Here is a 14964-nt window from a genome sequence, read left to right on the forward strand (position 1 = left end):
GGAGCTGCTGCTGGAGGATGTGCCTGTCCATCATCCCTCTCTTTGTGTTGTTGTTCCCTGCTCAGGCCACTGACTTGTGTGGTTCCATTCCCTTTATGAGCTCTGACACCCTAAAAGCCAGCGCTGCTCTGCTGGTGCCAAGCTCCTGAGTCATCCTTGGGAAACTTGGCCTTGGGTTGTTTGGTCCATGCCTCCCAAAGTCTGAGTTAATATATTTTTTAGTACTCTCTAAATCAGGACTGTTCAAATAACTGCTCTGAAATGGCTCTAAAGAGAGAGGAGGCTGTGCTGCAGCCCAGGTGTTTCTGTCACGGTGATATTGGGGAATCTGCTTTCCTGGCTCCCTGCCCACAGCAATCCTGCTGAAGGCAGCTGAGCCCAAAGGTTATATAAAACACTCATCCCTTTCAAATCTCATCATCTGTTTAAAAACCATCCCAAAATTATTTATTTATTCTTCCAATACCAGATGACAAATGGGAAGCCAGGGAAGTAACCTTTGACTTTAATTTTGCTTTATGTATTTAACATTTCCAGTGTGGACCAATTTCACTGCTAGCTTGACACGAGAAGAGGATCAGGATACTTTTTAACATGACACTACATCCTTAGAAAGCTGTGTCAGAGGGCAGCATCCTCTAATTTTTATTTTCCCAACTGAAATAAATTTGGCTTTGCTTCTGCTACGCCCTTCAAGCACTGTGGCTGCAGATGGGTAACTTGCACATTTCCTTATCCCAGTAATCCCAGGTGGATGGCAGCCGTTGAGGAAAGATGCTTTATCATCACTAGCACTAAGTGGATTATCAGAGCTTGAAGTCCTGCATGCAGAACAAGAAAAATGTGAGTGCAGAAGGGTGGGGGAGCCAGGCTGTCCCCATCCATCTGAGAAGCTGCTGTAGGAGGTTGTCCCTTTGTAGCATTGCTCTTGTTACTGTGGTGCTGCAGTGATGGGTGAGGGTTGAAAGCATAAAGCAAAAATGGATCGGAATATGCACAAACAGGGAGAGAAAGAATTGGAAAGAATTGTGCATTAAATAAATGTACAACTTGTTGACTTGCTGTCAGAATAAAACTTGTATAAACCAGGCCCCCAACCATGCCGGAGGAGCCTGCTGTGAAAAACAGGCTCCTGGGGGCTGAGGCGGGCTGTGCCCTCTTAACTCAGAAGCATCAAAGTCAGGAATAGATTTTCCTTGAGAGGAGCAGCCCCTGGGCTGAGCGTGGCTGCATGCAGAGCGCCTGCCCTGAGCGTGGCACCAAGCAGATGGGGCTCTGCTGGCCTCTCTCCAGACTTGCCAGGTTTTGTGGGGATATTATGTGTGTGCCTGGCTATCAACTGGGTGGGAAGTGTTTAACAGGCTTTGAACCTTCCTGAGAAAGCTCAGTGATCGATCAGGATGGGATGTCTCAGCCGCTGGCTCAGCAGGCAAACTGGGCCATATTTATTTTTAGGTGTACTCTGTGTTTGAAGCTGTGTGTGGCGTTTTGCTTTCTGAGGGGTTTTTCTGTCTTTCAGAAAGCTTTAGGGAGCTGTGGAGTTTATCAATGGGCCAGCATGGGCTATCAGTTGTACATTGCAGGGAGTGGAGGATAAGGCTGAGTGAGTTCATCCTGTTATTGCTCAGAGTTTAGACACGCTGTAAAATGTGACTGTCATTGTATGCTGGGCTGGGGAGCTGGCAGAGCACTCACAGCTTCAGTGCTGTTTTCCTGGCATTGTTTCTCCTGTGTAATAAATATCCCTGCACAACCACAGCAGTAAACATGCAGCTTTGAAGTAGCTGAGCTCCTCCACAGCCCCATGCCTGGCAGGCTGGGATCAGTCTTTGCAGACATTTGCCAACACCCCTGCGTGAATGTCACTACAAATAATGCTGCAAGGAGCTGCTTCTGCTACATTGGGTCTCTGAAAAAAGCTGCATTTGGGTGAAAGGGACTTGCAGCAATGTGTAAAAATGGTTTATTAACCTGAGTGAAGCTTCATTTTATGCAGTGAAGTCATGTATGAACATACAGAAATTGTGCTGTCATATACACCTCACCTTTTAAAGGTCGCTTAAAAGTGCCTGGTTCACCAAAAGGTGAACTTGAAGAGCTTGGATGATTTCAAATAAAAATTGTTGAGTAAAAAAGATTGAGACAAACCTGGATTTTTGCTAAGTAATGGCTTGTGTGTGTATGTAAACTTGGAGCACACAGGTAAGCCTGCTTGCCAGGAGAGGCAGTTTGCCATTATATATTTTTGGGAGGAATCAGGACCTCCTATCAGGAAGGTGTCTGTTGGATTTTTTTTTTTAATCCCTCCATGATATCCATATCAGTTCCAGCTGGCTTTTTCTCTTATGAGTTATTAATGCTTGAGGTATGCAAGTGCTTGGTATAGATGGGAGTGTAACAGGATCCAGGATTTTATGGTGTAGCTTATTGACTTAGGGGAAACTGCACTAACAGAGGCTTTTTTTCCCTTCATCTGGTTTAAGAACTGTTCTGGAAAAGCTGTTTCTAGAGTAAACTCAGTGGGAAGTGACACCAATAAAAAAATGATAGCACTGCAACATCTCTTCAGGCTGGAGAGTCGATTGCCCTGTGTTGAGTTTTCCTTTGCAGTGTTGTTTTTGCCTTTCCCCTGCTTTTTAGTTTTTGGGGAGAATAAGTGAGGCTTAGGGAGTGTGGGAGGAAAAGGAGCTCCTGAGAAGTGGTTTGCTATGTTTGGGGAGGAGAATCTTTCTAAGGCTGCCCCAGGACAGTGTTTGAGCCTCCCTCCTCCCTGATGGAGGGAGGCTTAAAACCGAGGCTGTATTTTTACAGCTGTTGTGGGAGCTTTTTCCATTTAACACAGCGCAGATGTGAATGATAAAATAGAAATTGAAGATTAATGTACACCATCTTGCTGTGTGAGAGTTTCAATTATAGGCAGAGCAAGGAGAATAATGGAAAATACATTTGAGTGATCGCTCAGTTAATACAATTTGCAATGAATTATTCACAACAATTTGTTCACCCAGCTCTTATTGCCATCATTTTCGTTCCTTCATTTGCCATGCTTTTGGAACTGCTTCCCACAACTTGTGCTGGATGTGTAATGAAGAATCTCCAGGCACCCAGCCCCTGTTCCCCACCTGCCTCCACCCACGTGCAGCTCTGACAGGGCTCAGCAGTTTTGGCCCTGAGCTCTCTAAGAAGTTAATCAGGTGTTAGTGTGCAGCCTGATGCTGCTCAACACGCTGATGTGACCCCAAAGAGCCCCTCTGTGGGGCTCAGGGGCTCTCAGAGGGTTCATTTCTGTGCTGTTCCATGAGCATGGGGGATTGTCCTTCCACCTGCCGGCTGAGGCTTGAGCTGACAGAAGGTGATCAGCTGCTGCTGGGTGATTAATCTGTGTCCTTGGGAGTGAAGGGTTTGCTTCCTACCTGGACAGCATCAGTCATGCCTGGAGGAGGGGTGGAAGGTGTGGGGCTCTGCAGAGAAGCGTGGGACACCAGCAGGGCTTGGAGAGAGAAGCATTTTGCACGCTCAGGTGCCTGTGACTGATGCTGTGTGTGAAGCAGCAGAGCAGATCAGTGCCACAGGTGAGGGCCCAGCTCCCAGCACTGCACAGCATCACAAATGAGCCCACTCTTCCTATTCTTTGGGCACTGGATAACCCACAAAGGCACATTTTCTCCTGAAGCTCATCAGAAAGGAGGACTTGCTCTTCCTGGCTCTTTGGGAAGGGCTGTTCTGGGTGGTGGGCATGGAGAAGGTGTCCATGTCCTCCTTCCATGTGCCTCTGCAGCTCACAGGGAGAGGGGGTGATGGAGCTGCTCTTTGCCACCCCATGCCCTGCTGCTGGGCAGGAATGGGACTGTGTTCTGCTCTGAACTTGGGCAGGAATAGGGCTGAGTTCTGCTGGGAACTTGGGCAGGAATGGGACTGTGTTCTGCTCTGAACTTGGGCAGGAATGGGGCTGAGTTCTGCTGAGAACTTGGGCAGGAATGGGGCTGAGTTCTCCTGGGAACTTGGGCAGGAATGGAGCTGTGTTCTGCTGGGAACTTGGGCAGGAATGGGACTGAGTTCTGCTGAGAACTTGGGCAGGAATGGGGCTGAGTTCTGCTGAGCACTTGGGCAGGAATGGGGCTGAGTTCTGCTCTGAACTTGGGCAGGAATGGGACTAAGTTCTGCTGAGAACTTGGGCAGGAATGGGGCTGAGTTCTCCTGGGAACTTGGGCAGGAATGGAGCTGTGTTCTGCTGGGAACTTGGGCAGGAATGGAGCTGTGTTCTGCTGGGAACTTGGGCAGGAATGGGACTGAGTTCTGCTGGGAACTTGGGCAGGAATGGGGCTGAGTTCTGCTCTGATCTTAGGCTGGTGGGCAGGAATGGAGCTGTGTTCTGCTCTGAACTTAGGCTGGTGGGCAGGAATAAGGGTTTGTTGCTGCCTGACCTGTGCTCCCCTGAGCCCTGAAATGCAATCTTCAGTTTGGGACTGGACAGAAAGCAGTCTGATCTCTTCTTCATGCCTCATTTGCCTGGACTCAGTGGTACCACATCCATGCCTGGCTGCATTATATGACTTTTCTGAGCCCTTTTCTGGTGTCCTGTGGCTGTCAGTCCTCAGTGTGTTGGGAGGTTCTGGGCAATAAGGTGAGCCTGTCCTGAGGGCACAAGGGAGCCAAGGGGAGGTGCACTGGGAGCACGAGGGCTGCTGCAGGGGTTAGGGAAAAATTCAAAGCTTCTGTAGGGTAAGATTAAAACTTCTCTGAATCTTAACCCTTCAGGGCCTCTTACAAGCTCTGTCAAGCCATGATCACAGTGCCTTTGACACAAACCCTGTAACAAGCTGGGATTTATGCTGCTGCTTCTTCCCATGGAGAGACAGCACTTACAAGGTTAATTTGCCAGCATCTACTTGTCCAAATCTCCATAATCAGGCAAAACATGATTATGGAGCTGTGTGTCATTAGTACACAATGGCACTTAACTGACTGAGATTGAATTAAAACCCTAATGGCAGAGCATCCAAGGTAAATAAGAGACAAGCAGACTCACTGGTGGATGACTTGTCTATCACTCAGCTTGGATTAGGAGAGCAGGAGCTCAGGGCTGGCCAGAAACAGTAGAAGCAGAGTCATTAAATTGGATATACTGGCTGAGGTTCAGTGCTCCTATTACTGTTCAGCATGCAAGTGCTGGGGCTGTGAGTGCAGTGTAGGTGTGGGCTTCCTGCACTGGCCTTTGAGCTGGGAAAAAAAAAAAGGCTTTGGATTCACTGTGGTGCTGGATGAGTTTTGTCTTTGCTGTATTCTGATTTTTTTTGCAGAAGTTTCATCAAGCAGGTGTCAATGCCTTGAAATTATTTCCAGCAAAAGTAAATCCAAGCATTCATTTTGAGTTGGGTGAAACAACTCTGTGATGTGAAGTGTTTTATTTCACTTCTGTCTGGTTTTGCCTTCCTTTGTGATAACGTCAGAGCAGTGGCTTCCAATCAAAATTTCACTTTGCTTTCCATTTGCCTTTCTTGTAAGTGCCTTTTCCAGATCTTTTAAACAAAGCCTCATAAATCATCCCTGATGTCATGGTGGGTGTGTTTTCCATGTTGTGTTTTGCGTGCCAGAAGTGTCCCCAGGGACAGCCCTGCAGATGGTTCTCCCTGTGGATGTGCTGGGGAAAGAGCTCCCTCTGACAGCAGGGATCAGAGGCTGCAGGATGCTCTGGAGTGAGCAGCCTTGCAGTATTTTTGATTGCCAGCTCTGAGGAAAGTTATTGCCCTTTTAGCTCTGTCAGTGATCCTGGCTGTGCAGCTCCGGTTGCACTCAGTGCCTGCACGCCTGCCATCAAATCAGATGTGATGTGAGTATCTGCTGCTGCTCTGGCCCTGGGAAGATGATTATGAACCTCTGGCTTGTGCTTGTGCTGCCAGTGACATTTGAGGTAGGAAAAGCATTAGGTAGTGACATCTCTGGGGAAAAAACAGGGAACGAGCAAGGCAACAACAGAAAATGGGCATGAATCATCAAGATCTGTCAGCAGTGTTGAATTTTAAGAGTTTCTGGTGTTGCTATTAATTTATGCCCTCTGCCAACCTTGTTGCTGTTGCCCTGTGCAAGTTTTTCACCTAGGGTCTAATGACTTTTCATGTGTTTCAGAAATTTGCACTTTAATGGAATAAATGTTACCGTTTCCCCCCAAAGCAGTGATTAGAAATGAAAGCCTCTGGGAAGCTTTCTCCAAACAAGCAGCAGTTCAAGTGAAGTGTCCAGAGCAACCCTGGTGTATTCAATGTGCCAGGGCCCTGAATGCATGGATTACTTCTTGAGGCCAAGCCTCATCCCTCTCATGGTGGGAGGAATCTCTTCCATGGTTGTAATTCAGGACCCCAAAATCCCCTTTGGGCTCTCCTGGGCCACAGAGTGCAGAGGTTGCACTCAGGCATTGTGAAGCACACAAAAAATGGAGACTGTTCCAGCACAACTGAAGGAAAGTTGTAACTGTGAGAAGTCTCCTTTAGAAGGAACTTGGGGGAAAATTGTGTGCTGGTGCTCTCTGCTGGATACAGCCCGGAAGGCTCTGCTCTCACTGCGGTGACAAGCCAGCACTGATGATTTCACACTGATGGTGTGAAATGCATTGCCTTGAACCTGTCCAGGGCTGGCTGGGAGCATGAGATGTGGCAGGGGTGGCTGCTCTGACTCTCCCCTGTGCTTGCCTTGCAGTGTGTTACCTGCTGAAGAGCAACATCAGCCCCGACCTGTGCAATGAGGATGGGTTAACTGCGCTGCATCAGGTGAGCTCACACCTCCCTGCTGCCCACTCAGCCAGCCTGGCCAGGAGTAACAGGGACACCTCTTAGATTTATTTTTTTCCCCTCTGTTAAAGCAGTGAAACCTCACCATGTTGTGCTGGTGATCTGGTTTCTTGGGGAGCAAACTGAGATCAAATAATTTTCTTGTTATCCCAGAATTTATTCAGTGATAAGAACTCAGGGTCAGGGCTGGATTTCACATGTGAACAGCATTTCCCCCACTCTAATTTTTGTAGGACTGGGCTCTAAATTCTCATAAGAGATAAACACAAATTTAGAGGCCTTGGCAATCCATGAGTTTTGAAAGTGATTTAAATAAATGATGCACAAGATGCTTGAAGAACCCACTGCTGCTCGCTGTAGGGACTTCCAAAGTCAGCATGAGATGGGAGTAGCTGGTCATCAGCGAAATACAGAGTTGCTATAGTGGTGTGTAGGTCTGTGGCCTTCCTTGGAGCCCCTGTGCTGTTTCCATAAGGGTTTTTCTATTCTTTCTCAGGCACGTGGGACTGGCCGTGCCTGGCAGCTGCCGCCCCCACTGCCTGTAACAACAGTGGCGTGGTTGTCACACCAGCACTCAGGGCTTTCTGGCCAGAGCTCCCTGCTCTGAATGCCCCCATTGACTTGGGATTTTGGATTATTGTGCCAGTTGCCTGCTCTCTTCAAAGCTGCATGAATGTTTGTTTAAAAATGCAAACTGGCTCCTGGAAGAACAAAAGGTGCCACCACCATCACCTCTCCTGAGAGATGTTGTCCTGCACTCAGAGAGACACTGACAGCCTCCTTGCTTTCCCAGCCAGGCTCTGAAGCCTGGAGAATCCCACCCTGCCCACTGAGAGGTCGTAAAGGTGCATTTGGGGGCTCTGATGGGAGCTTTGTATGCGCTGGAATTAACTGAATCCCTGAGCACAGAGAAGCCCCTCAGTGGGCACATTAGCATTCCTTCCAGTGAATGTGACTTCCTTCCACTTCTGTGATAACTTGGCTGTGTGACAAGCATGACTGTAACCCCACTTCCATGTACAAACAGTGAACAAAATAGAAATACCTGACAGGTCCTTGTCACTCAGCTGCTGAAATGTTTGTTGTGTGTTGGAATTCAGCCCCATTAACAGCCTGTACCGTGTGCTGAGCTGTGTGTGTCTGCAGCAATGCACAGACCACAAACAGCCTTCTTGCACAAGAAAAAAATATTATTTTAATGTCTTTATCACATGCACATTCATGTCTAAAGGTGAACAAGAGGTGGATCAAAGAGCAAATTCCACCTTCGCCAAAGGAAAGAGGTTGAGGCCCTTCTGGCCTGCTAGGCTATATTCTAAATGCAGGAAGGAAGCTGCTTATTTTCAGGAAGTGAAAAGTGCCCTGCAAAGTGCCCCATAATTCTGGGAATCCAATTTGTGTCTCTCAGATAACTGTGGCAGGTAGCGTGAGCTCCTGAGAAGACTTTTGCTCATCACATGCCAGTGTGTGGGATTCTCCCTGAGAAAAGGGAATGTCAGCTTGTCAGCTCATCCCTTGGTATGTGGTTCTACTGGTTACATTGAATTTCTGCTGTGTTTGCTCTTGAATATGGAAGACTCAGTGGAATAGAAGCTGTGCACATGTTTGCTGTTATTCCCTGCTGGTTCTGCCAGAATAGGCCCTGGAAAATACCAGTGACCCTTTGGTCTGTCCAGCGTAGGTATTTTGCCTTTTTGACCTGCTGGTGCTCAATTTGGTGTTTAACCCTGCTGGAGATGCTCCTTGCCAAGCAGTGCAGGATAAAATAGATCTCCATGTCCAGATGCCCTTTATTATTTTACAGCTGAGCAGATGTGAACCCTCATGTTCCCAAAGTTTAAAAAACCCCAATGTTTCTGCATTTCTTCCTGCCCAGTGCTGCATAGACAACTATGAGGACATAGTGAAGCTCCTCCTCAGCCATGGGGCCAATGTCAATGCCAAGGACAACGAGCTGTGGACTCCACTGCATGCAGCAGCCACCTGTGGCCACATCAACCTGGTGAAGATCCTCATCCAGCAGTAGGTGGCTTTTGGTGTCTGTCCTTTCTGTGGGTCTCATTCTACCCACAGCCTCTGTGGATGGCTGTTTAGGACCTTGGGGGGTTGCAGCAGTGGTGGTGGTTCCCTGCTTTCAGGCTGCTCATGGGGGTCCTTCCTGCCTAGGGGAGAAGGGAGTGAAGGAGTGTCACAGACATCTTTTATGAAAAATCCTTTCCTTAGGATTTTTCCTCCTGAGAATCTGAGAGGCCTCAGGAACAAAATGTAAACAATGGTTATCTGCTGCTGTGGAATGCAACAGGTGCGTCTGTGATTGGTCTTATGTGGTTGTTTCTAATTAATGGCCAATCACAGTGAGCTGGCTCTGACTGTCTGTCCGAGCCACAAGCCTTTGTTATCATTCCTTCTCTTTCTATTCTTAGCCAGCCTTCTGATGAAACCCTTTCTTCTATTCTTTTAGTATAATTTTAATATAATATATATCATAAAATAATAAATCAGCCTTCTGAAACATGGAGTCAGATCCTCGTCTCTTCCCTCATCCTAAGACCCCTGTGAACACCATCACAAAGGAGGAAGAGCAGAAAGGCCCAGGAGACAACAAAATCCTGGATGACTAGGCTCAGTTTTGTGAAGCTTCTGGAGGCTGGGCCAAAATGTGCCCCTTTTTGCCTGTATTCTGGTATGTCTGTGGAACTGTGCTCACTGGGTGGGGTAGAAACAGGAGCAGCCAGCAGGATCTACTCTCAAGCTCCTAAACAGCACTTTCAGATCTTGCAGCCACTGGTGTAGGAGGGCAGCAGTGTGCCTGTGTCACTCAGACACCTGGGTGAACCTTGTGACCTCTCTCACTGGGGTTTAATTAGTGATCACCAAACTTCCTGCAAGATTTGACCCCAGTGGTGACACAGGGTGCTTGACCAAGTCCCTAAAGCTCAAGTCTTGCCAGCAAGGAGGAGGAAACCAGGTGTGTTTTGAGCTGTTTCATGAGCACCTGTGGTTGGGCCTGTGTGTGGAGGCCTCTCCTCCCTTTCCCAGAGTGTTGGTGCTTTGGGAGTGTTAGCCTGCTGCCTTGCACAGCTGTGCCTGCTGCTTCTTCCTCAGGGGGGGAGACTTCTCCCTGTGGTGCTGTCATCTGGGACATAAGCATTGAAAATTTGGCTCTTCTTTGGCTGTATAATGAAGGAGAGAAGAGGATGCAGTCAAGCATCCCTTGGAGGATGTTCCCACTTGGCTTAGGAAATTTTTGGAGGTTATAAAAATGGAGCAGATGTGGAACACAGGGCATTACTGACTCAGGAAGGAGGTGTAGTGTGCTGCCTTTCATCCACTTCTGGAATTAATCTTCTCCACTCACAGGTCCCCAGCCTTGCTTCAAATCTTTCTTATCTCATACATACATTGGTGGCATTTGGGCAACTATCAAATCCCAGTTAGTTTTCCCTAAGCATTTATCCCAGAGTTTGGCACTGTCTGCTGCAGGATGTCTGAGGTCCTTGCTGGTGTAACTCAGTTTTCCCCTTGCAGTGGAGCAGACCTGTTGGCAGTCAATGCAGATGGCAACATGCCATATGACCTCTGTGAAGATGAGCCAACCCTGGATGTCATTGAGACTTGCATGGCCTATCAAGGTAAGGAGGCTGAGTTTATGTAAAATACAGAAATGGGTCAATGGGGTACTAAAAATTACCCTGTTTCTCAGCTCTGATTGGCCTCTGGAGAAAAGCAGAGAGCTGCTCCTGGCATAATTTCTTGGGGCCTGACTTTGGTTATTCTGATTCGTAAAAATCATGAGGGTGAAGGATGTGGGATCATATCAAGGATCCTAAATCTTATTTTACTCAGCTTTTCCAACTGTCCTCTTTTAAATGGAATTTGAACAGGAATTACCCAGGAAAGGATCAATGAGATGCGAGCTGCTCCAGAGCAGGTCATGATCTGTGACATTCATGACATTCTTGCCACTGGCCAAGACCTGAACAGGACTGATGCCCAAGGTGCTACGCTGGTGAGTGAAACTGCAGAGGCTTCAGTTTTGCTTTCCTTCAGCCCAGGGGTTGTGAAACCTGCCCTGGAGCAGGAGCTGCACAAAATCAGCAGGTGCAAGTCACTGAGAGGAGAAGTCCCACAGAACATAACACATCTGGTGAGCTGCAGGGAACTGGGCCTGGAAGGCCTCCCAGTAACCTCTTGCTTCTCATGGGCTGACTGGAATCCTGTGGAGGGGATGTGAGAGCCCTCTGGTTTTACCAGGAGCAGGACCCAGTGCTGCTGGAGATTTCCTGCCTCCTTTCTGCTTTGTGTGGCTCTGGTTCTCACAGAGTTTCACTGTTTGTTCCCCCTGGTGGCACCTGGCCCTGGGCAGAGGTGGGCACCCAGGACAAGAGTGCAGCACAAAGCAAGCTGGCATCTCATTTGTCTGCACAGGGACTGGGAATTCTGAACTATCCTAGTTCTTTTCACCCCAGAAATGTGTCTCTTAAATCATGTCTTACAGCAGTCCCAGATTAGGGCAAGTTCAGTAAGGTGGTTAAATGTACTGGGAATTTCATACAACCGGGGTCATTTAATGTTTGGGTCCAGACCGTACTGATTACAGGCACTTGGTTTGTGTGTTTGAGGGCCAGGCCATGGCAGTGCATTCCAGTTTCTTAATCTAAATGTCACCTTCACCATATACCAGAAGTGTAAGGGAAGGGCAGGCTCCCCTGAAGGTAAGCTTGTATGATTGAAGTCTTTATTGCAGCTTATTTTTTAACACACTTTTCCCTTTTACAAGGATTATAAACATGCATTTAAGCAGACCTCTGGGCTCCCCCTTTTGTTTCATCCCCAACTGATTCCTTATTAATTCATGTGGCCTCTAGAAAGTGGCATAACATTTATGTAGGAATTAATTGAGTTGCCAGAAAGCATCAGGATTTATTTCCAGATGAAGTTTTAACCCCGTGTGGTGGCATACTCATGAATTTTTTTTTAAAAGAAGCTTTGATTCTCTCATTTAGCACAACTGAAGTAGGAGGAGCTCTGAGTGGAGTTAACCCCTTCAGAGCAGTGCATGGGTCAATGTTTTGCTCAGAGATGCAACAGCAGACTGCAATTAAGAAAATCTTCAGAGACATGAAGTTGGGGAACTGAAAGACACCATTATTGATTGTCTCCAAAGTGGTGGCTGTAGTTGGAAGCCAATATCTGAAAAATCATCCTCCCTTAAGTTAAAGTAGCCAAGGTTTAAAATGTTTTTGACTTTCAAATGGTGAAAATGATTACAGCGTGATTGGAAGTGCAATTGCACAGAGAGTCCTGACTAAAGTAGGCTGTAAATTTGATTCAAAAAAATTACATCCACAGCACTTCAGTGGGCAAGAGGAGATGTTCTTCTGGCATAGAGTGGATGATGTTCTGCATTGCAGGCTCGTGTTTTGATGGTGCTTTCCCTACAGATTGGAAAGCACTTAAAAGCCCCTGATTTAAAATGTGAATACATTATTTTTCTCATCCATATATCTAAGTTATTCTAAGAACTGTTTAGCAATTTCCTCTCCAAACAGAATTACATGCAGGCAATACTGAACTTTAATAACAGGAACAACCTGCTTTTGACCTGGTGCCATCTGCTCAGTATGAAATGTGCTGCCTGTCCAGCTCTAGGCTCAAACATTATCCAAGAAAATCCCCTGAAACTCGATGTATAAAACCATTTGTGGTCCTTGCAGGCAGCTCATGCTCTGTCCCTTATCTCCTAGCTGCATATAGCTGCAGCCAATGGTTATCTGCATGCAGCTGAAGTGCTGCTTGACCAGGGGGCAAGCCTGGATGTGAAGGACTGGGATGGCTGGGAGCCTCTGCATGCTGCTGCTTTCTGGGGACAGGTAAGGATTTTGCTGTGTCACGTGTGAGGGTGGCATTTCTTCCTGCCTGGACAAACAGCGGAGTACTCTGCAAATGGAATAAATCTGAACTGGGGCTGGGCTCTCTGGACAGCATCAGAGGAGATCCCAAGGGCTCCAAAAAGAACTGGTGGCTGAGAAATTTCAGGCAGAGCATGCCAGTGCAAGTGGATGGTGGGAATGGTGTTTAACATCACACACATACCAGAGTTATTTGAGGCAAGCTGAACCTGCCTCTCATCTTATTCCAACCTTTCACCTTTAGGGAGGAAAGGCTAAATTGCCTAAAATGACTCTATCAGCGTGGCTTTCTTTCCATTCTTTAGATGCAGATGGCCGAGTTGCTCGTGTCCCATGGGGCTAGTTTGAGTGCCAGGACATCTTTGGATGAGATGCCAATAGGTGAGTTTATGAAGCTTAAAGAAAGAAATGTTTAAGAAATGGCTGGAATCCTCATGTGGTGCTTTCAGAAGCATCAACATAAATTTTTAGGTATCCTCTTAGAAGCAAAGTTAAAGTTTCTTTAACTGGGACTGAAGTTTTGAAGCACCGCTTCACTACAGAAAATGCTTCTTCCTGCTCATAAAAAGAAGGAAGAAGGCATATCCCAAGCACCAAGTCTTCCTGCTGTGTGTTTCCTCTGTTATCCCTTGTGCTTGGGAGCTGTTGTGTGCAGCCCTAAGACCTGGGTGTCTAACCAGGAAGGCACAATTAGTAACATGGTGTTAATGAGAGTATCTGACAAAGGGCTTGGTCTGTGTGTGCCATAGATCTGTGCGAAGAGGAGGAATTCAAAGTTCTGCTTCTGGAGCTGAAGCACAAGCACGATGTGATCATGAAGTCCCAGATGAGGCACAAATCCTCCCTGAGCCGCAGGACCTCCAGCACGGGCAGCCGGGGGTGAGTTCTGCTCTGCCCTGAGGGCACCTGGGCCCTGGCCTGGCCACCCAGGGGTGTTCTCACCCTGGGGTCAGTGACAACAACCCCTCTGGCCTTTCTGAATGAAGGGCACTAGCTCACTTTGGTGGCTGAGAGCAGAGCTCCTTTGAAGAGTGGTTTTTTCACTAGGAAGAGGTGCTAATTCTTGGGGGGGAAATGGTTTTGTGCTGGTGTGGTTTAAGAACTGCCCAGAGCACAGGACCAAATGGTGAGAATTTACCCTGTTAAACCACTGAAACTGGTGCTGGAAATCAGTGCTTCAAGTGGATTAACTTGAGCTTTTCAGTAGTATGTCACATGGCCAAGATGCAGTGCTGAGACACAGTTTGCAGAGGTCTTTGTGAGATGATTCTGGACACCAAAGCAGTCCTGCACACCACAAAGTTCCCTAAACAGCTCATGGGCCATTTCCTTCTACATTTACTCCACTGCTTGCAGAATAGATCCATAAGGTGACCTGTATGAACTCTAAAACAAATTTGCAGTGCCAGTTTAGAGCTCCTTAAAATTCCTCCCACCTTCATTATCCACCCCAGTGCTTTCACTTTGTGTGGGTGCCAGGAAGCTGAATCCACGTTCCATTCCAGAGGGAGAGGCTGTGAGGAGGAGGAGGAGGTGAGAAGAGCTACAGGCTAAGAGGAAATGTCATGTCCTGCTCACAGCTTTGATGGCCCTTGTCCCTGTCCCACAGGAAGGTGGTGAGGAGGGCCAGCCTCTCGGACAGGACAAACCTTTACAGGAAGGAGTGTGAGAAGGAGGCCATGGTGTGGCAGCAGCTGGGGGCAGCAGAAGAAGGAAGAAACTCGGCTCTCATTGGAGAAATTGGGGAGACTCGGTCTGACCAGGAGAATACAGACCCTGTAAGGAATCTCTTCTCTTTCATGGGAGCCACTGAGGAGGGCTGTGGTGCAGCTTCAGTCACTGTGGGTGGAAGGTGGCTGAAAAATTTGTAGACCTCATCCACCAGGTGTAAGCAAAAGACCAAATTCTCATTTGGTACAAACTGGGATGTCCCACTCAAGTGGAAAGCCTGTTTTGGATGTGCAGCTGCATCCATAGTTTTGAGATAAAAATGAACTAGGATGCTCCAAAAAAATAGTGTCTGCCTTTCATTCTAAAGCCCACAAGCTGGTAAGCACAAAAGAATTGCAAACTTGCTTTGCAGTGGCTTGTTTTAAATGAAATTATTGTCATTTTATGTAGATAAGCATATTATTTTTGTGTGTGTGTGAGGCCTTCAGAGTTAAGGTTCCTGTTTGGGAAACAGTTCCTGGTTGGGGCTGACAGTGTTAGTGGGGGAATTCAATGTTTGTCTGGTAGAAAGGCTGAGTGTGAGCAGACTTAGGAGG

The 14964-nt window shown here is 47.4% G+C and overlaps 1 protein-coding gene across 1 annotated transcript in view; it reads left to right on the forward strand.

Annotated features, from left to right (window-relative positions):
• The window catches only part of PPP1R16B (protein phosphatase 1 regulatory subunit 16B), a 45637-nt gene that overhangs the window by 24856 nt on the left and 5817 nt on the right, over nt 1-14964 (forward strand). Inside the window, exons 2-9 of the mRNA XM_058814582.1 lie at nt 6694-6764; nt 8662-8807; nt 10314-10417; nt 10670-10794; nt 12533-12658; nt 13003-13078; nt 13447-13576; nt 14307-14475. Of these exons, the coding sequence (XP_058670565.1) occupies nt 6694-6764; nt 8662-8807; nt 10314-10417; nt 10670-10794; nt 12533-12658; nt 13003-13078; nt 13447-13576; nt 14307-14475 (947 nt within the window). The remainder of the gene's footprint in view (nt 1-6693; nt 6765-8661; nt 8808-10313; nt 10418-10669; nt 10795-12532; nt 12659-13002; nt 13079-13446; nt 13577-14306; nt 14476-14964) is intronic.

The sequence above is a fragment of the Ammospiza caudacuta genome, chromosome 15 (assembly GCF_027887145.1).
Source record: "Ammospiza caudacuta isolate bAmmCau1 chromosome 15, bAmmCau1.pri, whole genome shotgun sequence".
NCBI lineage: Eukaryota > Metazoa > Chordata > Aves > Passeriformes > Passerellidae > Ammospiza > Ammospiza caudacuta.